Here is a 26,977-nt window from a genome sequence, read left to right on the forward strand (position 1 = left end):
TGAGACAAGATGGTGAAAAACTTGGATCAATACAATACATATGCATTCAATTCGATCATTAGCGAGTAGAGAGGTAGCTCCTGGAAGTGCGCACATCGATCATCAGTCCTTTTCTGTCTTAATTTCCCTTCCAGCTCCAGTGCTAGCTTTAGCCTGAACAAGACAAAACTACGGCTAGTAATGAAACATAAAATGAATGGTAATTATTAGTTATGGCACTTCAAAATCCGGCACCAAAGCAATGATCTCTCTCTCTCTCTCTCTCTCTCTCTCTCTCTCTCTCTCTCTATATATATATATATATATATATATATACAGTCCCCTTCTATTGAGGGATCCCTCAAATAAAATTATTTGAGGGACGCCCTTTAGGGTACCTACAATTTTTTTCCCAATGATCCAAACCATCTATTTTTTAGGTCTTCATTCATAGATCATCCTAACAAAAAATTAGACAAATCGGAAACCGTTTCGACATCCAATTGTGTCTTACAAAATCAATGAACACGGTGCTTCAAGAAAATGCTAAAATTTCAATAACTTAATTGAGTGGTCAAATGATATCGGATTCAAGTGATTTTTTGTAGGGATGATCTTTGAATGAGTATCTACAAAATAGACGGTTTGGATTAGTGAAATACAATCCGGAGTGGGGCCTACAAGGGGTGTCCCTCAAATAAGCTTATTTGAGGGATCCCTCAATGGAAGCTCTCTGTATATATATATATGGTATATATGATCCGATAATTAATTGACGCTTCATTAATTTCTTGTGTTAATTAACATGTATCCAAATTTGAAATGAAAAGACGGAAAAACTTTTTGCTAATTGATGTGATGTGAGCAAATTAATTGATGCTTAATTAATTTCTTGTGTTAATTAACATGTATCCAAATTTGAAATGAAAAAAGGGGAAAACTTTTAGCTAATTGATGTGATGTGAGCAAATTAATTGAAGTAATATATATTCGCTACGTTTAAGCAGCAAGAAGATGATGGAGAAAGTGGAATAATAATAAGCAGTAGTACTTATCTGTATAAGGGTGATGATATATATCAGGTAGCTAGCAGAAGGCCTTTTTGGTGGAAAAATCTTCCTCTTGTAACGCTGCTTGCTGAAATGAGCATCTCAGAATTGCAGAAGCACCAGTGCTTGCAAACTGCATGCAACTGTGGCTTGGAATACTCATTTGAGCAAGAAACATTACAAAGAGGATTATTTAATAATCAGAGAGAGAGAGAACTGATGGCAAGCAAGCATATGGTTCTTTCTTGTAATAGCCCTGCAATGTAGGGCTGTGCTATATAGAGGAAGGGATTATATATAACTCTCATACGCCAGTGATGTGATCTGGTGGGGGTGAAAGCACGGTAAGTCTACTACTTGTGCGTGTGATTGGAATATGTTGACTAAGAATTATTCAGATCCCAGGGCTAGAGAGAGATACCCCTATTGGTCATCTCTGTAGAGCCCTTGTTCACTTGTGTTGTTGGTTGTCGTTATATGATATAAATGAATGTAACTTATAATCTGGTTCATGGAAGTTTGTTGGTTGGCAATGGCATATACTATGGAATATATGATCATCCAAAGGAAGGGAGAAAAGGCGATGGGAGCTTGTTGGGGGTATGTGGTTTGTCGGTTTGGTTTAATTTTGACAGTCCGTTCAGAGCAGAAGAAAGGGTGCTGCTATTGCTATTGCATGATATGCAGCATCATCAGCTAGGAATTGTAGGTGGCTGTTTTTGGAATGGTTGGTTACTTCACTTGTATATCTACATCTCCATGGTAGCTAATTCAAGTACTTCTCCCATCCAAACGCCAACCACCATAACTTATTATAGCAACAATTTCATTTACCAAAATAAGTAAATAAATATTGACGCACATGTATATTTGAATGTACATATATAGAACTGTTCTTAATTATTTAAACTACAACTCCTTTACTATATAATCTACCCATCAATCTAATCTACCTGATGAATTGTTGAGCACCTACTATTTGAAGGGATGGTATCAATCGCCATCATTCATGCCATCATTCATTTATTCTTGTCATTATTTTCGAGTCAAAATTTTTGAAAAACAAAAGGCACACATCATAAACAATTATGGTGGTTTCCACGAAGAAGGTGAATATAAAAAAGGGAAAACCTGAGAAGACCCTCTTCAGAGAAAACAAATCTGAAAACAGTATCACGATCGAGCTATATATGCCTTTCTTGTTCTACTTTCTAGTCAAAGTTTTAGTGGTTTTGTACTTTGCGAGTTTCCAGGGATGAAGTCAGTCCCAACTATGGCGTTTTCGCGACCGTCAAACTTGTTTTTTAATTGGAAATTGCAAGTGCTGTCTTCTGTGCCTCAGCTAACTTGACCTTTCTGGCAAATGCAGGGTCACGTCGTTCAATAGTTTCTCATCAAGTACTAGAATTCTTTACTCTACTTTTAGAGTGGGTTGGTGAGTTTCAAGTGAGGCAGTAGCATCTGATATTATGGTATGTGGCTGCCGGCTGGCACATGTGAATTGTGTTCTAGCTAGCTACCCACCACGATCTCCCTTTCCTTTTCTATCTGAGATTCATGCAACTTCATGAGAAAATTACTCTAACTAACAAGGGATTTTTTTTCACTTTTTTTTTTTTCGAAAGCTACCTACCTAGGCTACTTGACAGAAGCAAAAACTTATATTTCAAACTCTGAGAGACATAACAAAGAAAGAAAAACACTATGCTCTGCAGAAGGAGACTAACAAAATTGTCTTCGGAAGGATGCACAGATGCAGGGTAGGCTATACATAAAAAATGCCTAGAAATAAACTTGAAATACAGAATGAAAATGCATTAAGCACCGTGGTTGCTTCTTATACAACAGATGAACCTTGAATTAGCAAGTAAAACAGTAGGGAAAATGGTCATCGACACCCCAGAGTTGCTCTTCCTTCCTCATTGAGAGATGTATTTCTACAGAGTTTCTGAAGATCAATGTACCCGATAATGGTATCCTCAAACACGGCACCGTCAAGTTTTGCTTCATTAAAGGTGGAGCCTGATAACACAGTGTTCTTAAACAAAGCTCCTTGCAGATTAGCTTTCTCAAAGTTAACTCGGTCTAGAACTGCATTTGAGAAATCTGTACCTGCAAAAAGAAAACCATTGATTTCTTTCATTCCATATCATCATCTTGTACATTTGATGTCTAGGATGATATGCAATCTTACCCTTGAAGCTAGCTCCTGCAGCATAAGCCTTTGACATCACAACTTCTGACATGTCTGCACCATCAAATTTTGCTTCAGACATGAGTGCTGCTGCAAGACTCTTTCCCTTCAGGTTGGACTTCTCATTTGTGTAATCACAGAAACGGAGATCAATTGCCTTGTCATAAACTCCATTTGCTTGACCTATTGTGTTGCCAACAAATGCACGCTCACACCGACTTGGATCAGTTGACAATGGAGGCAACCTCTATTGCAAAACAAAAACAAACAAAAAATCAATTTAGTACCCTTTCATAATCACAACTAGAAAAACTAGTAGGTTTGAGTTTCATCATTGTCATCATCATTTATTGTTTGGATGATGACATTTTGGCTCCACCTATTTTAACGAACGTGTGACATTTCACAAGAGCTGAAAGAAAACAAACTAAAGGAAAAGTGGACTTCAGAAGAGATACAATAAAGTAGAATATTAAAAGTGGCAATGTAATGAAATTTCTTATGAAGCATCTCGACTTTCTACTCATACCATAAATGTTCCAGAAAAATAAGGATTTTCTAAAAGTTTCTGATACTTGGAATGCAATTGGAGGCAAGCTTCATAAAGTGAATTGAGGTAGACTTGTCTGGTTCTCTACAGCTATTCTAAAACATGGTTTATTTACTGTCTGCTTAACTTATTCATGACAGGCTTCCAACTAAGGCCAGACAAATTTCCTGGGGCTAGACAGCCAACACTCGGCACATTCGTTTTCAAGATGAGTTTAATTGGATAAAATCTCAGAGTAAAGGAAAGAACTTAAGGTTTCTAACTATCAAACTTGGTTGGGATGGCCGCATATATCGCACCTGGTGTAAAGGAATCGGAAGGAACATGAAAACAGCTTTGCTTCATGGAGCTCTGTCGGGGTCCTCAAGGATTATTCATGATATTCAAGCTGAAGTTGCAGAAAAAGGCGTATTTCTGTTTCTCTTAATTAAAGAGAAATTTGTAACTTGTGGAATTTGTTTGTTACTGCTTAGCTGGTTGTATGTCCTAGTTTTGCTTGGTTTTTGACTAAACAAATACAAAGTACCATAAGACATTCAGAAGAAGTAAGAAAACTGTGACCATCGGATTAGATCTGTTCAACATGGGGCACTCAAATCTCCAATGCAGGCATTCCATTAGTCCACTAAGCATAGCATGTGAAAAATATACATAGATGGTGATAGGTAAACTAAGGCCCTTAAAAATAAAAGGGAGTAATGTAGGCTAAGAGTGTGTTTCAATTTTCAAACCTGACCAGCAGCAATTACAGGCGAGGCAGCAGTCACAGCCCAAACAGCAAGAATGCCACAAGCTACATTCTTAAGTTGCTTCAGTTGAGACAAGTTTTCCTTTAATTCATGACCATCCCTAGATGCTGCATGGTCCAAAGTAATATCATGAATACGAGAAAAGAAATCCCTCCACTATTTGTTTGCAGAGGTTGGTAAGCAAAATCAAAAGCAACAGAAGTCGAAATCTATATATGACCATTTTGTTTTCTGATTCTGTAAATGCTTTTGGAAAATTGCTTTCTGGGAAGATAACAACAGAGAAAAGCTAGGCTTATAAATCGTTTAAGATAAAAGTTTCCAAATTTAATTAACTGGGCAACAAACAACAGAATCAAAACCCAGAACTTGGAACTGCTTTACATAGCATTTCAACCAACTGAACCAAAATTGAACATGACAAGACAAGAATGAGTATTGTGAGAAGAATCAGTGCGGAAGGCTCACCAGAGCAACACACACGCATAGGTGAGTGGAATTCTGGAACTGTGAAACAATGGCGTTTCGTTGGGGAGAACTGGAGAGAGAGACCATTGCGCGAGAATGGAATTGAAGCAAGTGAAGCAGCCATTTTCGAAACAATGGCAGTGTGAGACAGACGATGGCGTCTTCTTATCCGCTATAGTTTCCGTAGAAGATCAAGATGACGTGGCATGACACGTGGGATCGTGTCTGACGCCAATGTATATTTGCTCCCGCTTTGGCCTTATCCCGGGTCACCATGGAATTGTCAATTTACTACATACATACATACATACAACACACACGGCGATAGAAACGACATGTCGTAGGAGTGCAAAGTCACAGTCAATAAACAACATGCCGGGCCGGCAGATAATATTCTTTAAAATTTACTTTTATTTATTTATTTATTTGTATACGTAAATAGAAAAAAAGAAAAGAAAACACGGTAAGGTAAAATATGGTAAAAGGCTAGTTCCTACGAACAAGGAAGGAAGGAGAAACGGTCGGCCTCCATTGTGTTGTGAATTGAATTGATCTTTTGTTGTTTGGTTGGTTGTATATTTGGGAATTGACTTTTGGTTGGGTCTCTTTCTCTTTCTCTGCCACTGCAAAAATTAAAGGCGATGGAGAGCCAGAGCCAGAGCTCGTGCTTATCGTACGAGAAGCTGAACGGGGTGGCCAGCTGGCTTGGGACCCACGTGGCATCGGCCTTCTTCGCATCGCTGGAGCGGTGCTCCTGCATCAACCTCTCCACCTCCGACGACCACGAAATGAACCCAGAAGAAGCTCACGACCGACCCCTCATGCTCTTCGCCTCTCGCTCCGTCAATCTCAGCGACCACCGTCCTCACTACCCTTCTTCCTCCTCCTCGTCGGCCCCAAACGACGTCGTCAATCTCCCGGTCTGATGAGGGACAGACACGTCAGCATCCTCGATGGGATCGGAAAATTGGGTTCATTTTGTTCTCTCTAGGTTTTTTTTTCTTTGAAATTTTGGGTTTTGGATTTATTTCCATTCAATTTGTGATGTTTTCAGGTCGTGAAAGTCGAAATTGAATCGGGAAAATTGGGGGTTGGATTTCTTATTTGTGTATGATTTGATTGATTATATGCTTTTTACCCTGGATGTGATGTGTTGCTGTTTGTATTGTTGCCTGTAACAATTTTTTTTTTTTAAAGTGTATTATATATAGTTAAAGTTAATGGGAAAATGATGGTCTCCTCTCTCCTCTGATTTCTGTGCAATGGGTGTTGTTTGATTTATTATCCTCCTGAATGAATGAATCAACGTTCTCTTCTCTTAAAATGAAGCAGAATCTGATGTCAAAAGATTTGTTTTGTTTTGTCTTGTTTTCTCAAGTGAAGACTCTTTCCTACTAAGAAGTATGAACTGTTTTTCGATTGTTGTTGAGAATTTTAAGAATGTGAATGGGCCCTGAATGGCGAGGGATCCCTGTTCTGTTCTGGATTTTAAGAATGTGAATGGGCTTGGGTTTCATGGACTGGTTCGAAGGGATGGCTTGGGTTTATTTATCTGTCAAGACAAGATTTACACAAAGAAAAGAATTTTCTTACCTAAACTCAAAAACAAAATGACCTTTTGGGATTACAATAATGGATTAGTTAAGGAACCGTAGTATATAGCTAAACAGGATAGGAGGGAGGAGTCCGAGTGACAATGATCCTATGTCGCTTTGTCGGGGATTTGCATTTAGATCTGATAAACAAGTTTTGTCAAGCTAATCACAAGATCCAGAAACTTTTCAATAGCTAATTGAATGTTTTGTTTCTGAGTGTCCTTTTAAATTAATGTAAGCTAGGTTGGTAATTGGTTGGCCAAAAGCAGAATATGAAAGTTCAATAATTGATCCATAAAATTAATTTGTTTGTGGCGCTTTCGCTTTTGCACTTTCCAAGTGCTTCCACTAATGAATGTCCCTTGATAATTAGAATTAGACATATGCTATGTTCTCCTTGTCTCCTAATTGACTAACCTCTCCACCTGTAAACATGCCCATTATTTTCATCTTTCTTTCGCTTCTTGCGCTTTTATTCTCCCAACTGTTTCTTTCTGCCTTAAAAACACGATTTCTATAAAGCATCACATCACAATGCCAACAATGCAAATATTTCGAGGTTTTATTTTGTATCCACGTCCAACTTCTATTGTTTGTATTGCCATATTTTGTTTCAAGCACGAGCATGCAGACAAAATTCCATTTACAAATTCGAGGAAAATTGAAGTTACATTTTTATATGAATCTCAAAAGCTATTCCTGTTAAGGTTAACAAAATCCTAACCACTCAGAGAGTCTAATCTAAGGTTATGTTAGACTAAACTGACCGTGTAAATATACAAAGTTGGGAGTGCCCATCCTCCATGGACACGAGCCGCAATCATTCCCGTTAAAGAGATAAATGTCTTCTCCGGAAGAGTGGTGGTATGAGTTTCCAGCCCCTGGCTGAGAGGAAATGGCTTCCTCCACATTCCCACTGCCAACCAAAGCACACTGACCCTACCATGAGACAGACCAGAAATGGCAGACAAACAATTCAATCATTCTGACCGGCCACCATGGTGGAAGGGTGAAAGTTCCCCACCATTCTTTTCCCAAACAAATTCCAGCCACCAGCTCTGGATACCCTATCCCATCATAGAGAACAAAAGAAGTTGTACAAGGCCCACGGGCACCTGCATTATATAGATATAATATCTCAATTTGGCCTTCTCCTAACAAATGACTTCACATCTAATTTTGAGAACCGGCAGACCAAAAACATCCCACATTGATTAGAAATTATAATATCAAGACAAGCTAACCTCGGCCACTGGCTGGCTGACTCCAAATTGGATTGCACACTAGAACCATGGAATTGCAGCCACTTGTCACGACATAAAATGGTCAGTCACCTCTGAAATCTGAGAAGGGTCCCATTGGAGAACCAAATACACAAGTTCATCTATCCTCCACATGCCTGCTAGAGTTGTCAACCTGAGCCTGCTGTGGCTGTTGATGCTGCCAAACTTAATGTCACTCATCAATCCATTAGATTTGCATCTTTTGAAAACAATGCCAAAAGCCAAAGAGCCAAAGAGGGCACTACACATAAAGTGTCCTGCAAGGGGTATAGCTAAAACTCTTTTGAAAACCATGCCAAAAGCCACTATAGTGTCAAACAGGCACTGGTAGACCATAATTGTGGAATGATCTGATCCGTCCATCCCAGCCTGCAGTCACAATAACCATACCCCATGCATGAGAACTGGATGTGCTCTGACAAGAAGTTTTAAAAAACTTGTACTCAGATCTGTGCATGGTAGATGGCTTTGCCAGTGGGCTTGAAGTTGGAAGCTTCTCCTCTGGCCAAGTTGCAGATCCTTTGGGAATAGACTCAAGGAAAGAATCCTGGCTGAGAGAAAAACATGCAGGTGAAGAGAAAGGCAGAGTCTCTGGTAACTTCCCATCCATGGCCTGAAATTGGCCCTCATTTTCTAAGGAATCACGTTTGAAACCACACCAAGGTATTGCTATAGATACATTGGTGGAAAAGCGCTCACAAGATCTGATCTTTTTTGCTTGAGAGAGAACATGTTCTTCCTGATTACCGCAGTTCCATATATATACATTAGAATCCTCACTAACTGAAACTATATGTTTCCCATCTGAAGTGAAGGTAGCAGATGTCTGGTTTCCTGCATTACGTTGTCCTGAAAGTACAAGAGACAAGGCTTAGAAGAAGAAAAAGAAAACTATAAGTTTCAAATTCAAAAGAGCACAAACATATATTTGACATAAGAGTATTAATACATACTAACAATTACGTTATATTTGCTTACAATATGCACAGTGAACTGCCTCTAGATAATCAGACTGTTAAAAAAACAAGAAACTACTATAAAGAAAAAGATGAGTTATGTGCATACCTGCATACTTGCCAACCACATTAAGACCATGAAGAATTCTGACTTGTGAATCGGCACAAGTGACCATCACTTTGCTAGGATTGTGTGGGAAAAACTGTGTAACATAACATACAATCATTGAATTTCAGGTCCCAAATGAAAAGGTTAAGTGATATAAAAAGGAAACCAAAACAGAAACAAGAAAACAAAGCATTGAGAGAAAGTCATAACTCATAACTACCTGGAAGCCCGTAATCTTTCTGCAGGGAGACTTCTTTTTACTATGCAAGCATATTTGAGCATCTAATTGCAAATGATTATCTGCCCCAGAAAAACATAACCACTTCATCAGTACAAACATCCCCAAAATCAATCGATTTGAAGGTCAAAATGTGACACAAGTATAACAATTCTCTCATGAAAAGAATTTGAGATATTGTGATGCATTTTGTATTGAAAATTTTACACAAAAATGGGTTTGGAAATTTAAACATTTCAATTAAATATGATGAAATTACTCAACCAGCATCAAAAAATCTAAATTGAGCACAGACATCTAGTCAGTTCCTATGAAAAGGAGGCGAACAGAAGGAGGGTGAGGAATGCTGATCACCTGATATATTATAAAATCTGCAATTGCCAGTCATTGAGCCAACAATTCCTCCCTGCACAAGAAATCGGTAGTGTTTAAATAAACATTAATCCATATGTGATCATACAGCAACATTTCTACACAATGGAAGGGCAAGAAAATCACCAAACCTGCCCATCAGGGCGATAGCACACAGCAGTAACTATATCTCTTATATCACTCCAATCAACAACTTGGCAGCAAGGAATTCCCCAAATGCGTATTTTGCCATCTATTGAACCACTGATGAAGTAATTATCATCCACAGGATTAAATTGAACGCAGGTCACTGCACAGCACCGTAACATAAAGAAAAATTCTAAGAGGTAGATTCAATATAATACAACAGAAGAGACTAAAACTTTGCTGTTTCATATAATCATACAAACTAGCCAGAAGCACACCATAATTACTATGGGAAAAGACTTTGAGGCAATGGTCACATCCCACTTGCCAGAGACGAACAGTTTTGTCAACAGAAGACGACAGAAGATACTGCATCCAAAACAATATACCAAATTAAATTTCTGCCATATTTCACTAAAAACGATCAATGTTTTCTTAGATTCCTAAAATTTAGCTGCAAGTCAAATAATCACTTACATTATTCCTTGACCAAGAGAGATCCAATATATGACCATCATGCCCGTGAAATTCATGCAATGGTTTCTCCAATATCCGAAAGACTTTAGGGGGGAAAATAACACAAGCTGAATCCGGTGTTTTCCTAAGGCTCCCTGATTTTTTATCCTTATCCGCAAATAGTGGATTTAGTTCAGAGAGATGATTCACCGTGAAGTAAATGCAGGATGGATCTATTTCTGGAATGTCATGTTCATTAGATCTCTCATCCTCCACCACATTCCAGACTCGCACAATCCCATCTTCACCAGCACTTGCTAGGTATTGTCCATCAGGACTGAATTTCATTGCCAAAATCGCACCCTCATGGGCTTGGATATCTTGCCCCATGTAAAGAGCTGAAAGTTCCTTCAATCGCTTCCTGCAATGGCGAACTTTAACTCTCTGAGCCCTGTGCCCCACAATTGCATCATTTTCGTTGTCTGTCAATTTGTCAGCCTCCCCTTGCCTATCAACAAGGCATGACATGGACCGTAACCTACTCAACCACACCTTCTTAACTCTCTTCAGTATCCCAGCTCTATTGTGCACTTCCTCCACTTGATTTTCCATCAATTGTAGAGACAAGGAAGATGATGAACAAGAAGTGCGCTCAGACTCTTCAGCCACTTCTTGACCTTCACTTACTTTACCATCCTGCCCCAGTTCATCGGCATTACACTCCAATATCATACCTGGATTTCCACCTCTACATGCAGAATTATCCTTTGAACCCAACTCAATTGAGGAATTGGAGTAGCCATTACGCCAGCATGACATAGAAGACTGACTGAAACAAAACTCATCTTCAAAACGTGAGGTTCTCAACACAGCCCCACTAGTCTCTTGAATTCTTTCAACCTCCCCTGGAACGTCACTAGATATGTCTAGTGAAGTCTCTCTCACAATTTGATCTGAACTCAGTCCCATCCACTCCAGAAACTTAACCCTACGCTCCTTAACACTTCCGGGGCTTTGAACCCAAACCTCATATGGAAAACTAGGTGGAACCCAATTGATGAAGGAAGAAGTTGAATCAAATACCTCAATGTTATCAGAACTTGCATCAGATGTTGATGCAATATCCTCTTGGGCATCAAAAAACCCATATTCTTCTTCACTAAAGCTACCCATTATGCTTTGAGTTCAACCCATGAGATTCCACATCAAGAAACCAACATTTTAAGCCCCAGGCAACGTGCCAATATTCAATCCCCCTCCAGACAAGCAACCTTATTGAGTAAGAGTAACTACAAAATTAAAATAAAAAACCAAAAAAACACAGAATCCAAGATCAGTTTAACAGAAATACTTGTTAAATTAAACAAGAACGGAAATAATATCAATAAAACAAAAACCAAGAGATCCAACATGGATCCCAATCCACACCCATTGAACCTGGTCTTCCACCACAATAAAAAAATCACAATTTATTATGCAAACGGAGCCACAAATGAAAATTGCAATGAACCAAAATTTTCCAAAAACACTTCTCGGCACACAGAGAAAACCCCATTGGCAGAATTTGATGATCATATGATTACAATTGAATAAATGAACCATAAAAATATGAAGGACAGAAATAATGGATGAAACAAACATACAATTTTGATTACATGGGTTTCGTGTCTATGAGATTCCTTTGCAACTGAAGAGGGCATAGATCGAAGCAGCCATACAAATTTGGAGCTTCCGGAACTCGCTCTCTCGAGGAAGCAAAGAAGCACTCTACAGAGAAATGCGAAAATAAAATAATAAGCAATTTAGTATTTATTTCAGCAACAACAAAAAAAAAGTAGCCAAATAGCCAGGGGTAAAACCGGAAAAGGTACGAGTTCCTTGATATTCGTGAACGATGGTCCGAGAAACGAGATTTCGAGAGTAGGATGTGCTTGTGTTGTGTTGTGTTGTGTTTGCTCTCTCTCTCTCTCTCGCTGTATCTCTGTCTACAAAATAAAATGGTAATTTCCTCTCTTTTTTCTTTTTCTACTTTAATGAAATTAAATGTTTCGAGTACTTTAATGAGATTTTTCCGACCAAAAACAAATGAGACGAGATTTTAGACTCCAATTTTCGTATAAGAAATAAAAATAAATGACAATCGGGGCGGGGACCTAAAGTACCTAAAAACATATATAACTTTGATTATCGTTTATACTAAAAAAAAAACACACATAACCTTGACAATTTTAAAGATTTGCACTCATAAAGATGAAGTGAACATATAATTAATAAGAAGCCATTTCCTGAATCAGCAAAGGGAAGCGGTGGATGAACCATGTATCTTAGTCTTACTTTTAATATTTCATTCTATATAAATCTGGTTGTAAGATTGTATGAGATGGGGATGAGGAGGTGTGGTGATTTATTTTATATATATATATATACACTTATAGCTTCAATTTGTTAGGTCTCACTTTCCACTTGAAGAGGTGGTCAATGCCAAATTGTTTGACTTGGAATTCTGATTGAAGAATGGATGACTTTACTTTTAAAAAGGAAAATCTTATATATAAATGAGCATCAAATAGCGAAAATTATGACCGTCCAATGAAGGATTGCATGTTAATGGTCAAAGATGACCCTTATTATTATTTCCCATGGTGACAATAATAAATAAGAATTATTAAACAAAAAGTTTACTTAAGAAATTCCAAAATAAAAAATTACCATAGCAGGGCAATGGGAAATGGGCATGGGCATTCCAGCTATTGCCCATTTAGACTCAGTGACAGGTGAAAGCTGGATCCTGGATGTCACCTCTAGTTTAGGGCATGGGTTCCATGACAATCCCTCCATCCACCATGAAAATGTTTTGTCTCTGGGTTTTCGAGTGTTTTAGGACAATTTCACGAGATTAATTTGTGGCATGATGTTGGAATTATTCAGTCATTCCTGCATTCAAATGATAGCAATAGTAATTAGGGGAGATTTAAAAGTCAAAAAGTAAATTCATAACATAAAACAGCATCATGATTGAAAATTGACAAAGAAAGTGAATTAGTAGTAATTAGGTGGGTTTTGATTAGGTTAATGTCACCATTATAGCCATACAAAGTCTTAAAAAGTCAAAAAAGTAAAAGTCGGCTTGTTTCCGTTGAACCGGGCAGTTTGCTTAAAAACTCTTTGATGTGTCTCGTCTCTCATGTCATTGGCAGAGGAGCTAGCTAGCTAGCTAGCTGGTGGTTGAGAGGTTGAGAGGTTGAGAGGTTGAGAGATTGAGAGAGAGCTAGGTAGCCGGCCACCCAGCCACCCAGCCACCCTTTGTTTTGTTTTGTTTTGTTTGCATTGATATCATCAATTTTCCGACTGACTGTCACTGCTGTCTTAATTACCGTGCAAGAAGGGAGCTTGTTTCAATTATAAATTGATAATTAAGCAAAGGCTGCCTGCAACAAAAGTACGCAAGTAAAAGCCAAGAATAATAATAATAATTAAGGTTGATTAATGTTGTTATTATAGAAAACTTAAAAAAATGGTAACTCTGTGTTTTTTTCTTTTCTGTGATGGTGATCTGCAAAAGTCACACTTGACACCCAGGACAGAAACATGCAGACAGTCTTGCTTTTCTTTTTCTGCATAATAAAGTGAAGTGAAACACGTAAACTTAAACTAACCTTTTTTTTAAATCTTTTCTTTTTGGGTTAAAAGTTAAAACGCTCTCGTTGATTGACAGCTTACTGCACACAATAATATTATTCTGTGGGTTGGGTGGTTCCATTTCTGTTTGGTAATAATATATTAGGCAAATGGGCGTTTGTTAATGCCCAATCTTTCTCGCTGCTCGAATCAAGAAAAGGGTACTGAAAGTATTGATACCAAGTAACATATACATCATGCATGAGCAAATAGTTGCCTCTACATGACGCGAGATATTCTCTATTATTGAGAATATAAGCACAAAGTGTTGAATTAGATGAAAACATTCCTTGCATATATGCACAGCAACGGCAATCGCATAAAAAAAATTTGGGAATTTGACAACCAAAAGTGTCACGTGGCGCATAATGCACAACTCACAAATAATAAAGTTGGTGTACCAGCAACAAATAACAATCAAAATCTGGGTTTTAATTATTCGATAGCCAACCCAACAGTACAAAGTTTACAACTCAAATATAATAAATAAATAAAAACTGCAATTTTAGGATATGAGTTGTAAATCCAAGAGCCAAATTGCCAAATAATTAATGTATTGGTTAATCAACAAATTAAGCATTTTATCGAGAAAGATTTCCCATGATATCGCATGGTGGTTTGCCTTGTAATTTGTGATTCTCTTAACGGTTGACCCTCCCATTCCCATACCATCATTTTTTTCAAGAATTTGGTAAGCATGCATGCATGCATGGCAAATTATGGGTGCGTGGCAACGTGTGTGCACTTATAATTAAAAAAGGGCACATGCAGAGTGCCTTATATTACTCCATAAATTGGCATGCCGACATAGATTAAACAAAAGATATATTATATATGTTGTTGGTTTCTTTTTTCTCATCATGCATTGATGTGTGCGTGTCCCGCCCGACAATTGATAGACTGACCTTTAAGTAATGGCTTCATACTATGTACAACTTTGGCTCTTTCTTTCTTTTTATCTCCACTCAGAAAAAAATAAAGCAAAAAAAAACAAACTCGATCATCATCATCTCTTGTTATAGATACATTGCACGAATGTTTGAGCTAATTATTAATTAATGAAAGAAATGCTTACTTGAGCCAGAAAATAAGTTAATCAACTTAATTTGGTTCCATAATCATATGATATTATCGTCATGAGTTTCTATTTGGTAATCAACTGGTTAATGCGGCTGCATCATGTGAGTATATGTGATGCATGGAATACTTGTTTGTTGGGCTTCGTTCGATATGGTGAATTAGTTGACTTTTGATGTAAGAGCACAACATTCAAATTACAGATGCATGCAGGAGCCAAGAGCCCTTTCTTTCAGGCTTATGCTTATCTTTCAAGAAATGAAAAGCACGAAAAAAGTGTAGCGAAAACTACAATTCTACAAGTCACAAGTGCGATGTTGCATGAGCTTCACCATTTTGAAAACTGAGTGTTGTATGTACTATTATAATTTGTTGATAGAAATAGAATCAGATTAATGCATGGTTTTCCACCAAACAGGCTGCTGGTGGGGGTCTACGACTTCGAGTGGTTCCATTTCTATGCATAATTAATATTGTGTATTGTTAATTTCTAGGATGGGTACCCACTTTGTCTTTAGGGCATGCCTCCTTTACACTTTTCCCCTCTATTATTTTCCCCACATTTTTGTTTGGGAACGAAAAGTAACAAATCTAAGGACAAGTCACAACTTTGGATGGTCCAAAAACCATCAAACTATACACATATATATATATATATATATATTTGCCAAATGCAATGGTAATGACATATACTTTATGTTTTTCATCATGCAGGCAAAGTTAATCAATTAAACTGTTAATCTACAGCACGTATAACTTTCTAGTAATTTGATTTTCTATCCTGTTACACATACAAAATTATCTTGACGATGACGTGTGGATGATTTATAGCTGTCGATAAGATATGGATGAAATTTACATGGATGAATGGTCAGAAATTCTACTAACCCTAGCACAACTATAGTCCAATAACCGTTATGATCAATTCTTCTGTTGAGCACATGAAAAAGCTTCAAATCCTTCATCTCGGGATGGAAGATCTGGTGGAAAATCTCTGGTAGCAGATTCTACCTGTTGGCTGGACCTTGTAATTAACAGCAAATATATATAGGTACACAAAACTCAGTTCATAAACATAGTTCTGATAGGACCACAATTTTGAGGATACTAGCTGTATCTAAAGCAAAATCTGATGGTAGAAGTCGCACTAATTTGTAGCAACAAAATTAGTGAATGTGTTGTGTAGGTAGGACCACAATTGTGGGGATGGCAGCAGCAGAAAGGCTTAGGCAACTACCTTCTCTCTGCCTCTTTTGCCAGCTGCTACTGCTGTACGTACTGTGGGTTACGGTAGCTCCTGATTTTGGACCACTCTAGTCTAGCTACAAACAACTCTTCTTCTTTTTTTTCTGAAGCAGAGAAGAAGTGGTCCTCTAAAACTTGATTAACAAATGCGAGGCAAGTGTATGCTGTTTGGGCTGGCAGTCCTGAAGCTGCCAAGCCTGCTGTGTTCATGTCATGGCTCTGCGGCCTCATGAATTTCTTCACTCTCTCTCTCTCTCTCAACCACCATAATCATTTACTTGCTTAATTGCCTTGGGTTGTGTTGGGGATGCCAAAAGCCATTTTCAACTTTTCTGATCTTTGTCTTCTCCAAATAGACTGTTTGATATTACGGGAAAGCATTTTGTCTCGGATTCTTTCAACAAAAAAAATTTAAAATAAAGGAAGAAAAAGAAAAAATTGAACCCGACGTGAATCGAACACGCAACCTTCTGATCTGGAGTCAGACGCGCTACCATTGCGCCACGGATCCGATGATATGTTGGAGATGCGTAGTGCTATATAAACTGTACGGCATGGACTTTATGGTATTTTAACCTACCATTGTGTTAAATTAATGCACATAACTAACTATGGGCTTACACCTTGCTTTTGAAAAGTAGTAGGCTGTAAAGATGAGCTGGAATTATTTTCTAATCAGCAATGATGTAAAATGGGCTTTAGGCCATTAGGCCTACACTTCCTGAGCCCATGTGTGTGGGTCACTTGAAGGAAAGAGAACATGACAAATACACAACGTTTAAAAAGATTCAAAATGCAAAAAACCCAGTAGTGCCAATTTGGAGCAATTGCTCTTCAACAAAAGGTTAGTAAGTTTAGTATGGTATCGCTTCTCTCAATAAAAAAAATTATTCAATTAAAAAATATATATATTAAAATAGACACATGATACTTATTTCCAAGGCAACATGCATTACATTTTTTTTCTTCTCTGGGTAGTGCGATGGTAGAGTAGTAGGTAAGAGCAGTCAACCTCGTAAAAATCGATGCACAGTTTAGGCCATTTTCAAACCTTCAAGATTCAAGCCACCATATTATTATTATCCAAAAATTGACTGATATGTCAGCGTTGCCATTTTAAACGAAGGCACTCGCTCACATTTCCTTTTCAAGTTTCTCATTTCAGAACTTTGAATTTAAATAAACCCAAAATTGTGGTCTAACAAAAACAGTCATGAGTATACAATTAGCCTGTTAGCGGCCCCGTAAGCTTAATTTAGCTTCTTGGCTAAAAAGAAAAAGCTTGATTTAGCTATGGTGAAGGTGAGTGGGTGTTGAATAACTTAAAATGGGCTAGACAAAATGCTCGGTTGGATATTCATTCTCATATCCATTGTAATCATAATACAATCGCTCCCCTTTTGGTATGTCTCTGTTTGCAATCAGTAAAACCCGACTCTCACCATTGACATCATATCTTACACATTTCAGGTTCTGCTTCTTTCTCCCATCCCTGCACCAAATTTCAGTAACTTAGATTATATTGGCAAAGTGGCCAGCAAGACAAGGTTGGAAGTAATATACATACAGAAGGCAGAAAATAAAACTTTGGAATGGAGATGAGCTTACGGCGTGTGATTGTTGATGCCATTGACGAAGCGGGCAATGTTACCATGCTTGTCAGGACAAATGACAAGGCTTTTTGAAGGGTTAGCAGCTGAAAGCAATGTCATCATGCTATCCCCATCATCATTTTCACGGTTCTTCAAGTAATCTACATCTCCAGCATATTCTGTAATTATTGTCAAATCCCTGATAAATTTATCAGCCTCTACTGTGAACCTGTGAAAATCAAGTAACTATACTGAATCAGGGACTCAATTGTATCAACTACCAAGAGAAAATATTTGTTTTTTCATAAACTCACCCCTCCTGAGGATCAAAAACAACCATGAGGGGTGGACATTCTCCTCTATCCATCATGCTCTTGCACAAATTCAAAGTTTCAATATCTTCTTTCGACAAAACCTGCAAAGACAGTATTGTGATAATCAGTTATGACATTGTCAATGCAAGCCATAAGACAAATGTACTTTTTGGATCACCCCTCAAATTCAGAAAATCAAATATCATATAGTAGGATTTCTCTACCAGAATAATCAGGATATTTCTATGCTATAACATCAATCTCTAGATGTAACTTATGGATACATGAAAATAACAAAAGACATGCTGTTTCCGGAGTCATATGCTTGCAAGTGCTAATGTTCAGTCAATCCCAGTGGTTAAAATGCAATCTTCTATCATGATACTGAGCTTTTGTTGACATACACTGAAATTTTTATCATTCCCTGGTTAAGTAACATTGAGACCTCATGCAGAGCTCTGGACACTGTCCACATGTTTTTTTTAACTTATAAGGAACTTCACAATAAAAGGGCAGTTGAGGCAGAATTTCAGCACAATTAAACCAGCAGAAGACCATATTTCAGAACATAAATATACGCTATTGAAACTAATATAATCTCAAACCCAGCAATTCAGATCCACCAACACAGTGAATTCTACACCTGTCCTAATTGGTTAGAGAGAGAATTCACTGTACTCTATTAGCCCAACCAACTAGAAGACATCCACATGTGAATTGAAACATTTTTATTGGAGAGGTCACTGTTTACAACATACCTGCATTCCTCCTTGCTCAAGAGCTGCACAATTGGCCGACCTGGGTGCCAATCTAGGCCTATAAGTAAGCTCATTACTGAACTTAGTCCCAGTGGCAGTCAATGCTGTTGCTAGTGACGCCATTTGTTGCATTCTCCTTGTATGATCCTCGGTGGGACTAAAGGGCAATAATCTCCTTTTCTTTTTGGACATCACCAGGCTGCTTGCCCGCCTTCGCCTCTTTCGGTTATCTATAAAAGTAACAAAATATACAGGACCAAGATGTACCCAGTTATAAACCAGCATAGACATATAAAGAAATAAAACCTTCAGAGTAACCCATAAATAAAAAATGAATATGCATCCTAATAAACTGTTTTTCACTGGCGTTTACCTTGATTAATCTTCTGGAGTGAGTCCGCAGACCTCTTAATCCGAAAAAAATCACTAATTTTGGTCTGATGGAGAGGGAAAGCTGTAGCACACAAGGAGAAAGGCAATTGAATCAATAGAAGAATCAGTCAAATCTGAGCATTTCAGCCTCCAAACAAACCAAACAGCTTAAATTGAAAACCCAAATAATAAAAACGAAATACAATTGGAGACATTCAAATCACCCATAAAATTTAGTGCAACAAAAACCCCAGTAGTTAGCTAATGAATCTGGACAGAATAAATAACGAAAATGGGAAGAAAGATAAACCAGGAACGTACACTTGGGCTTTTTGTTCTTGGAGCAACAAGGGCCAAACCATTTTCCTTTAGGCACGTGAACAAGGATGGGTCTCAGGCAAAACAAATGGTACCCTCTGTTACAGTTACAGCCGTCGCACAGAAGCAGCTCGGCCGGAGAGTCACCTGACCCACATTCCTCGCAGGAAACGTCGCCGTATTCAGAATCCGAAGCACTATCAGAGTCATCGTCGACTATTTGAGAACGAGAAAGAGGCTTGGGGGCTTGGGTTCTTCTCCCCAGCACCACCATATCTTAATTCTTGCTGTCTTTTTTTTTTTTTGGCCTTTACGGATTTGGTTCCTGCGATGTTGTTGTGCCTATTTAACCAATGGGGCGCATTTCGCGCGCTAATTTTGGTTCGCGGGAAATGATGTTGGCGCCACCTTGGGTCGTTTCATTAATTATTTGGCGCCACTGTTTCCTGATGGGCCGGGTTGGGTCTAGCCCAATAAGCATGTGCGGGGTTGGGCTTGGGCTGAAAATATTTAAACCCATAACTAAGTGACCCAAATATTAAGGGAAAAGAAACTACGCCTTCACAGCAATTTCCCCTTTATTTTCTTTATTCCAATTAATTTTTTTTTTTTATTTTTTGCAAAGACCAATTATACAATTTTGTGCTTCCTTTAGCGAAGCCCAATTAATATTTAAAAAACTCTTCATATTTTCATATAAATTAAAAATAAAAAACCAAGGCAATCACCATCTAAGCTGAGAGAGAGGGGAGAAATACCTCAAATCCTTAATGAGGGCTCATCGACATCGTCTTCGAATCCATTGCGGCAGCTCTTGGAAGATTTCTCCATTTCCGATCTATTCTATCTGCCTGCCGCCAAGATAATAGATTTCTCCGCCAAATAAATAAAATGCAGGAGCCGATATTGAGAGAGAGAGAGAGAGATAGAGAGAGAGAGGGTAGTTTAGAGATTGGATGAGAGCGAAGTGTGATGTGAGTGAGAGAGGTTGTTGTGGAAATGCGGCGGCCCAAGGCCGACGAGAGTACCCGAATTGGGTTCTAATCGAAGGGTCTGGAAAATGGAAAATGAAAATAGAAAAAGGAATTTACTCTTGTGAAGTTTGTGTTTGTTTCGTACAACAGTGACCAATGACCGTGGAAATGTAGCCTACGTGGCGACTCCCATTTCCTACTTCCTTCCTACCTCTATTCCGAGTACCAGTAGTAGTAACCCCTTTCGACCCAAAAAAAAAATAGTAGTAACCCTTGAAATAATTGTACTTGGTCAATTTATTGAGCCTAATTTTAAGTAATAAAAATAAAACACATAACAAAAATATATAAATTCCTTACATAAAAAATATGTATTCCATATTTCATCTAAATAGTTATTATTTCTAAAATTATGCGAGAGTGAGAATTTTGAGGAAATAAATTACATACCATATCGTCATCATTATCATTATCTCTACTATTGTACTATTACCATATTATCACCGATATTTGATAATTAGTCCACGTGCGATGTATAGCTATGATCACTTGTTGATTAGTAGTTAGCCGGTTGTTATACTAGTAGTTAGATAACAGTCTATTTTGCACGACAATATTAGTTAGTTTGTTAATCAATTTATAAGTTGGTGATTATAATGTAATTAAGGATTGATTAATTTGTACAAATTGAATTCGCTCCAAATAAATAACTATTTATGCTATGTGTGAGTACATGTTGAGGATAGTATGGGATTGTTCCTTATAGTGCATGACTTGAACTTCTACCAAAAAATTAATGGAGACTCGAGTGCTTAAAATTGAGCTTTCTATTTTCCTTATTTAGACATTTCTCTTATACTTCGCGGGTTGTCATAAATTTGAATTTATGTTATTTTACTTTGGCTTATTATCACAAAACGTTTCTAAGGTTTACGAAACTATCAAATTGCATCCTTAATGTTTCTTTTTGTCACTCGTGATCCTCAAGGTTAGTATGTATGATCACAAATGGTCTCTGCCATTAGGTTATGTCAAAAACTCTGTTAGTTTACTGATGTGACATATATTTATATCACAAAACATCATTGAGGTTCACACACCTATCACAAATGGTCCTTACAAAAAAATTTAATTTTAAAATTTTAAAATTCGTAAAATTTTTGTTATCTTTTTAAAATTTTATGAATTATAATTAGAAAATATGTATTAAATTTTAAATACATGTGACACTATATTATTATAGATGTAGGCTCCATATATATGCCACATCAACAAACTAATGAAGTTTTTTTAAAATAATTTAAAATCCATAAAATTTAAAAATAAAAAAAACTAAAGGTTTAGGGTTCATAAATGGTCCTCAAGATTAAAATCCTTCTATAAATTGTTTTTTCATTTATAAATAATTTTAAAAAGAAAACCAAAATTTTATGAATTTTAAATTAAAAATTAAAAAAAATTCGTAGGAACTATTTGTGATAAGTATATAAACGTCAGGGATGTTTTGTGATATATATGTATGCCACGTCAGCAAACTAACAGAGTTTTTGACAGAATCTAACAACAGAGACCATTTGTAATTACACATACTAACCTTGAGAACCACAAGTAACAAAAAAAAACATTAAAAATGCAATCTGATAATTTCATAAACCTTAAAGACATTTTATGATAATAAACATTTAACTTTTTAATACACCGTCGAGATAAGAGAAAAATCCATGATTGGATGACCAACTAGTTCTTGATTGTTTTTCTTCTAAATATTGAAAAATCATTGGGTGCATTTAGCATAGGGAACCAAAAAATACATAGAGCTTACTTTATAGTTCGCTTGATTCCCATGCCCATGCCCGGGACAAAAACGACCTGACCCAGGAAAAACCCAACCTCCGTCAAATTGTGGGGGAGGAAACTAGCTCAACTTTTTCCATGGATCCCCGATATCCAAGGCCCCTCAAAATCCACCTAGTTTCATCCACCGATTCTCCCGAGTTCACAGACTTAACTCAGTCTCTGACGCGTTCCAGAATCATTGCGCTCGATGCCGAGTGGAAGCCCATCCGCACCCACCAGTCGTCTTTCCCAACAGTCTCTCTCCTCCAACTCGCCTGTCAACTCAGCAGTGACTCGGTCGAGTCAGATGACTCAGTCGTTTTCCTGCTCGACTTATCCTCCATTCCTCTACCTTCAATCTGGGAATTACTTAGAGACGCATTTGTTTCCCCCGACATTCTGAAACTGGGTTTTAGATTTAAGCAGGATTTAATATACTTGTCTTCCACTTTCAGCTCACAAGGATGTGAACAAGGGTTTGACAAGGTAAGAGCTTTAAATTTATCAGTCATGGACTGCTAGCTTGCTGGAAAAATGCGGGAAATGAAGGGAAAGTTTAACATCAAGCAATTTTCTTTTTATATATACCTCTGTTTTATTCATTTCACAACTTTTGCCCATGAATGAAAATAATCACAAGCTTTTGCTTGGGTGATAGAAATGATTAATATGGTAGTAAAGTAATTGAGAAATTTTAATCAAACATGACCTGAACTTCCCTTATTGCTCGCAATCTAGTAACTTGAACTTATGCGGAAGTGTAACCTGGGTTTGGATTGGTGAAAGCTAAGTTATAATTCTCAAACTGATTTATTTATGGCGTAGAGTACTTTGTGTCTGTGAGATGTTGAGGATATGGCCCCGTAGAGGGCTTGTTTCGTAGAAGCTCAGTTGATATTTTCATAAGAGGATTCTGTTTAAAGTTCACAAATTTATCAGGTGGAACCCTTTATGGATATTACGAGCATATACCATCATCTGCAGCACAGTCAACCTGGAAGGAAGACGTCAAAGGATATCAAGAGTTTAGCAACTATCTGCAAAGAAATCCTTGGCATTTCTCTTTCAAAGGTTTGGCTTCTCAAGACCTTTGCTATGTTCATTCGAGTACCAAGTGAAATTCCTATTTTGCTATGCGATGTAAAATTTTAGACTTTTAACTACATGAGGGAGGGATGGGATGGGTGTTCTTACTTCCTATCAAAATTTGTTAATGTAACATATCTTCTTTAGGAACTTCAATGTAGTGATTGGTCATGTCGTCCTCTTACAGAAGAGCAGAAAACATATGCAGCCATTGATGCACAGTGTTTGCTTGAAATATTTAATGTCTTCCAAGCCAAGGTCATCAAGGAAGGTCTGTCATACTAGAGATGTAACACACTGCTTTCTTGAAATACCACTCTTGTATTTTGTTATATCCTGTTAGTTATGGAAAGTTATTGGAAATCTAAATTTCAGGGAGCTTGATTCACAGTCCCACTGAATCAACCGTGTATCTTGGGTTGAAAGAGGTTCTTGAGAAGCTTGATGTATGTAATAAAATTGTAAGGATGAAATTCCATGAAGCTTTGGATATAGTCCGAGCTACCACTTCTTATATTTATCCTAATATAGCTACAGAAGAGGGAATGGCTTTGAGGACGCGACCTAGGAATACCCTGCCTATGGATGAGTTACTCGCGAGGGTTGTAAACAAATATGGGGAGGAAATTTTGTTGAAAGAATCTGATAAAAGGGCCAGAACTAGCAAAAGAAAATCAAAAAGACGGTCATCAGTGGGTTTGATTTGCAAGGAAAAGCAAGGACAGAGTTTTGAAGATTGGCAAGGTCCACCTCCATGGGATTTGACCTTGGGCGGTGATGGACACCCAAAGTTTCTCTGTGACGTGATGGTAAGTTTTTTCCTATCTGTTTATGTTTTCTTTGCTCTTATTTATTTCACTTTTTCTTTGGCTTACATGGTTGGTGCCGATTACACAGGAAAAAAGAGTGATCGGCAATTGAACTCCCCATCCCCATCCCCCTCTTTCTCTGTTGCCCTATAAGAGTTATTCTAAGATCAAAGAGTTTCTGCTGCTGAATTGTGTGTGCTACTTGCTTGCTCATGCTTATTCAGGTTGAAGGCTTAGCTAAACATTTAAGATGCGTTGGGATCAATGCTGCAATCCCATATTCAAAAAAGCCTGGACCCAGGTATTCTGATGATTGTGCTCTTCTATGTTCAATATCTCGTAGAGTTTGAATATGTTTTAACATCTTTTGAATGATTGTATTGAGGTTTCATTTTATGCAGGGCGTTAATAGAACAAGCAAACAAAGAGAAGAGAGTGCTGTTGACACGGGATGCCAAGCTGCTGAGACATGATTATCTAATAAAAAATCAAATCTATAGGGTAAAGAATCTTCTCAAGAATGAACAGCTACTCGAGGTATGTCTGTGTTCATTTTGAAAATTCTGTACCTTATAAATCAAATTACATATACATGCCATGTTTGGAAACTACTTTACTATTTCACAATCATTAATTTAAAAAATTCATAAAACATTGCTAGTGATTCATGGTCCTTCAGGTTAACTTATATAAAGATCTCACTACCTAGAGTCTAGCATTAGATTTAATGAGGCTGTAATTGAATATATTAATCTTGACAACGTATTATGTTTAATGTAAGCATGGTGGGTTTAGCTTAGGAAGTTTAAATTACAAAACTTAAGAATTTATGATGAGTTAGTATCTGATGAAGATGTGATAGATATGTTGAGTGGGACATCCTAGACTCCTAGTTTGTGTTTAGTTTCGGAAGTGCATAGGTAATGCTGATACATATTCCTAGATCATAACATTCGAAGAAGCGATTAGAACGTTGAATTTTTGTTAACAGGATGAATCTGATTCTGAAGTGTATTCTTGCAGATCATTGAAACTTTCCAGCTGAAAATTTGTGAGGATCAGCTGATGTCAAGGTGCACCAAATGTAATGGTAGATTTATTCAAAAGCCCTTGACGACTGAAGAGGCTGTTGAAGCTGCGAAAGGTTTTCAAAGAATTCCTAACTATTTGTTTGATAAGAATCTAGAGTTTTGGCAATGTATGGACTGCAACCAACTTTACTGGGAGGTATGTTTATCAATCCTTTCCTCCCTCTCTCTGTCTCTGTCTCTCTGTCTCTCTCTCCACTTTACTATAGTGGAGCTGCATGTGTGGTCAGTTTGCATTCTAATTAAAACCTGGAAAAGCAACATGCGCATTTCCATTGTTTACAAAGGAAGGACCACATGGACACTAAACCAAATTATCTTGTTTAAGGGTAATAGATTGGATAATTGACAGGTGATAATGAGAGGCTGTGTGATGGCTTGCAGTCATCTGAGGAGAGCTAATTGCCCATTCTTGGGCCTACAATGAGAGAGATTTATGTTTCTCTCTCCCCCGTAAACTCTTTTGAGTTGTAGATTATATTCAATTCATGTGCTAGGCAAATTATAAATGATTTGATATGTTGCCCTTTATTTCTTCGGAAAACCACTTTGAGGCTGTCAAGAGTTTTGATATAATATGACAATTCATTGTCGAATAGTGTTGCTAGCTGTCTTAAAAAATAATTTTTTGTTGTTACAGGGAACTCAATACCACAATGCAGTCCAGAAGTTCATTGATGTTTGCAAGTTGAATGAGTAAATTGAAGTTGATAATCATTGTGCACTAGTCTGTCAGTGGCCCATATATTGCCACTCACTCATGCTTTTTCATATCTTCTCCTTCATCCTTTTTATATTGTTAGGGGTAATATATTCACGTTGAAGTGTTTTGAAGTAATGTATGTTGTCATCCATATATATGCCTAACAAAACATCCCCAACTCTGTTTTGGCGATTTGAATTTGATGATGATGCACATCCAATTGGTTGGACCTTTCATTTTGTTGCGGAAACGCTGTCGGCTAAAATTAGAAGAATAAGAATAGAAAAGATTAGGACAGATTCAAGTTGAGAGGGGGTAGTAGAGCAATGAGCATGCCTTTCACTTGTGATGTTCAAATATTATTTTTATCAGTTGTCCTCCTTTTCCCTCCCTGTAGTTTCAACCTGTCACATGCCGCAAAATATTCACTTATGCCCCACAATAGATAGAAGTCAGCTTGATGAAGAAAAAGTACAGCTGCTGCTAAATTTGAGATTTTGTTGGATGCTTAAATGAAAGTAGGGGACAAATGCTCCTGAGTTAACGGCTTTTAACGTATAAATCGTTTTCATTGTCAAGTAGGGAATGTTCGGGGCGATGACTATCTTGATTACAGAGTATGTAATGCGAAGTTTTGAAATTTCTTGGTCTGCCTTCGAGAATAATGTAATGCGAAGCATAGGCCATTTAACTTGCTGGCTTTGCTTTGCTATGTTAATTAATAATTAATCTTATTTAGGACCTCAAGTTATCTTTAAATATGCATTATGTAACTTTTTGGTTGGGTAACCAAGTCACCATTAGTTTTTATAATTGGCTCAGTAATTTTTTAATAATTAATTCAAAAGTAGTCGGTGTTAGGCAAAGCATGATTCAGATCAGATGAAGATAAGGTAATCTTACAAGAACAAACTACTTACTTTGGTCAAGGCTCCACCTCCATCCCCATCGAGAGGAGGGTTAATATTTGAATGTCCATTGGGCCCCACCCGTTTATTTTGCT

At 37.5% G+C, this 26,977-nt stretch overlaps 4 protein-coding genes and 1 non-coding gene across 8 annotated transcripts; 1 reads left to right on the forward strand and 4 right to left on the reverse strand.

Annotated features, from left to right (window-relative positions):
* Nucleotides 2,708-5,245, reverse strand: LOC18787464 (thylakoid lumenal 17.4 kDa protein, chloroplastic). Its single transcript, XM_007219189.2, has 4 exons — nt 4,990-5,245; nt 4,504-4,628; nt 3,223-3,469; nt 2,708-3,140 (listed from the first exon to the last, which is right to left on the reverse strand). Exons 1-4 carry the CDS (start codon nt 5,111-5,113, stop codon nt 2,917-2,919), a joined length of 720 nt encoding a protein of 239 aa, XP_007219251.2. The 5' UTR covers nt 5,114-5,245; the 3' UTR covers nt 2,708-2,916.
* Nucleotides 7,211-12,102, reverse strand: LOC18787038 (WD repeat-containing protein 44). 4 transcript variants are annotated; one of them, XR_002270122.1, is made up of 10 exons: nt 11,984-12,102; nt 11,768-11,891; nt 10,146-11,413; nt 9,947-10,037; nt 9,674-9,831; nt 9,525-9,576; nt 9,153-9,232; nt 8,933-9,026; nt 7,829-8,716; nt 7,211-7,699 (listed from the first exon to the last, which is right to left on the reverse strand). XR_002270122.1 is itself a non-coding variant. In XM_020556713.1 (8 exons), exons 2-8 carry the CDS (start codon nt 11,295-11,297, stop codon nt 8,181-8,183), a joined length of 2,163 nt encoding a protein of 720 aa, XP_020412302.1. In that variant the 5' UTR covers nt 11,298-11,413; nt 11,768-12,102; the 3' UTR covers nt 7,211-8,180. The 4 variants fall into 4 exon arrangements, 1 of the variants encoding a protein (XP_020412302.1); XR_002270121.1 differs by having other exon boundaries at nt 11,768-12,102; XR_002270123.1 differs by lacking the exons at nt 11,768-11,891; nt 11,984-12,102 and having other exon boundaries at nt 10,146-11,627.
* On the reverse strand, nt 16,564-16,635 carry TRNAW-CCA. The gene has a single exon. It is a non-coding gene; the product is annotated as a tRNA-Trp (tRNA).
* On the reverse strand, nt 17,264-20,688 carry LOC18787154 (histone-lysine N-methyltransferase ATXR6). The gene is made up of 7 exons (XM_007219702.2): nt 20,237-20,688; nt 19,482-19,978; nt 19,162-19,242; nt 18,789-19,018; nt 18,031-18,131; nt 17,733-17,945; nt 17,264-17,616 (listed from the first exon to the last, which is right to left on the reverse strand). The coding sequence occupies exons 2-7, from the start codon at nt 19,750-19,752 to the stop codon at nt 17,457-17,459; spliced, it is 1,056 nt and encodes a 351-aa protein (XP_007219764.1). The 5' UTR covers nt 19,753-19,978; nt 20,237-20,688; the 3' UTR covers nt 17,264-17,456.
* LOC18786313 lies at nt 22,240-26,224 on the forward strand. The gene is made up of 8 exons (XM_007218951.2): nt 22,240-22,774; nt 23,228-23,359; nt 23,522-23,645; nt 23,750-24,183; nt 24,408-24,484; nt 24,585-24,720; nt 25,207-25,410; nt 25,912-26,224. Exons 1-8 carry the CDS (start codon nt 22,385-22,387, stop codon nt 25,969-25,971), a joined length of 1,557 nt encoding a protein of 518 aa, XP_007219013.1. The 5' UTR covers nt 22,240-22,384; the 3' UTR covers nt 25,972-26,224.

This window comes from Prunus persica, chromosome G2, assembly GCF_000346465.2.
Source record: "Prunus persica cultivar Lovell chromosome G2, Prunus_persica_NCBIv2, whole genome shotgun sequence".
Taxonomy (NCBI): Eukaryota; Viridiplantae; Streptophyta; class Magnoliopsida; order Rosales; family Rosaceae; genus Prunus; species Prunus persica.

Coding starts and splice junctions, on each gene's coding strand:
- LOC18787038 (XM_020556713.1), bottom strand. CDS start 11,297: ATGGGTAGCTTTAGTGAAGAAGAATATGGGTTTTTTGATGCCCAAGAG. Junction 10,038..10,145: donor TCTCTTGGTCAAGGAATAAT/GTAAGTGATTAT, acceptor TTTTGGATGCAG/TATCTTCTGTCGTCTTCTGT. Junction 8,717..8,932: donor TGTGGTTGGCAAGTATGCAG/GTATGCACATAA, acceptor TTGTACTTTCAG/GACAACGTAATGCAGGAAAC.
- LOC18787154 (XM_007219702.2), bottom strand. CDS start 19,752: ATGGTGGTGCTGGGGAGAAGAACCCAAGCCCCCAAGCCTCTTTCTCGT. Junction 19,243..19,481: donor CAAGAACAAAAAGCCCAAGT/GTACGTTCCTGG, acceptor TGTGTGCTACAG/CTTTCCCTCTCCATCAGACC. Junction 17,946..18,030: donor GTTTTTGATCCTCAGGAGGG/GTGAGTTTATGA, acceptor TGATTTTCACAG/GTTCACAGTAGAGGCTGATA.
- LOC18786313 (XM_007218951.2), top strand. CDS start 22,385: ATGGATCCCCGATATCCAAGGCCCCTCAAAATCCACCTAGTTTCATCC. Junction 24,485..24,584: donor TCAAAAAAGCCTGGACCCAG/GTATTCTGATGA, acceptor CATTTTATGCAG/GGCGTTAATAGAACAAGCAA. Junction 25,411..25,911: donor GCAACCAACTTTACTGGGAG/GTATGTTTATCA, acceptor TTGTTGTTACAG/GGAACTCAATACCACAATGC.
- LOC18787464 (XM_007219189.2), bottom strand. CDS start 5,113: ATGGCTGCTTCACTTGCTTCAATTCCATTCTCGCGCAATGGTCTCTCT. Junction 4,629..4,989: donor TATGCGTGTGTGTTGCTCTG/GTGAGCCTTCCG, acceptor TGGACCATGCAG/CATCTAGGGATGGTCATGAA. Junction 3,470..4,503: donor CTGTAATTGCTGCTGGTCAG/GTTTGAAAATTG, acceptor GTTTTGCAATAG/AGGTTGCCTCCATTGTCAAC.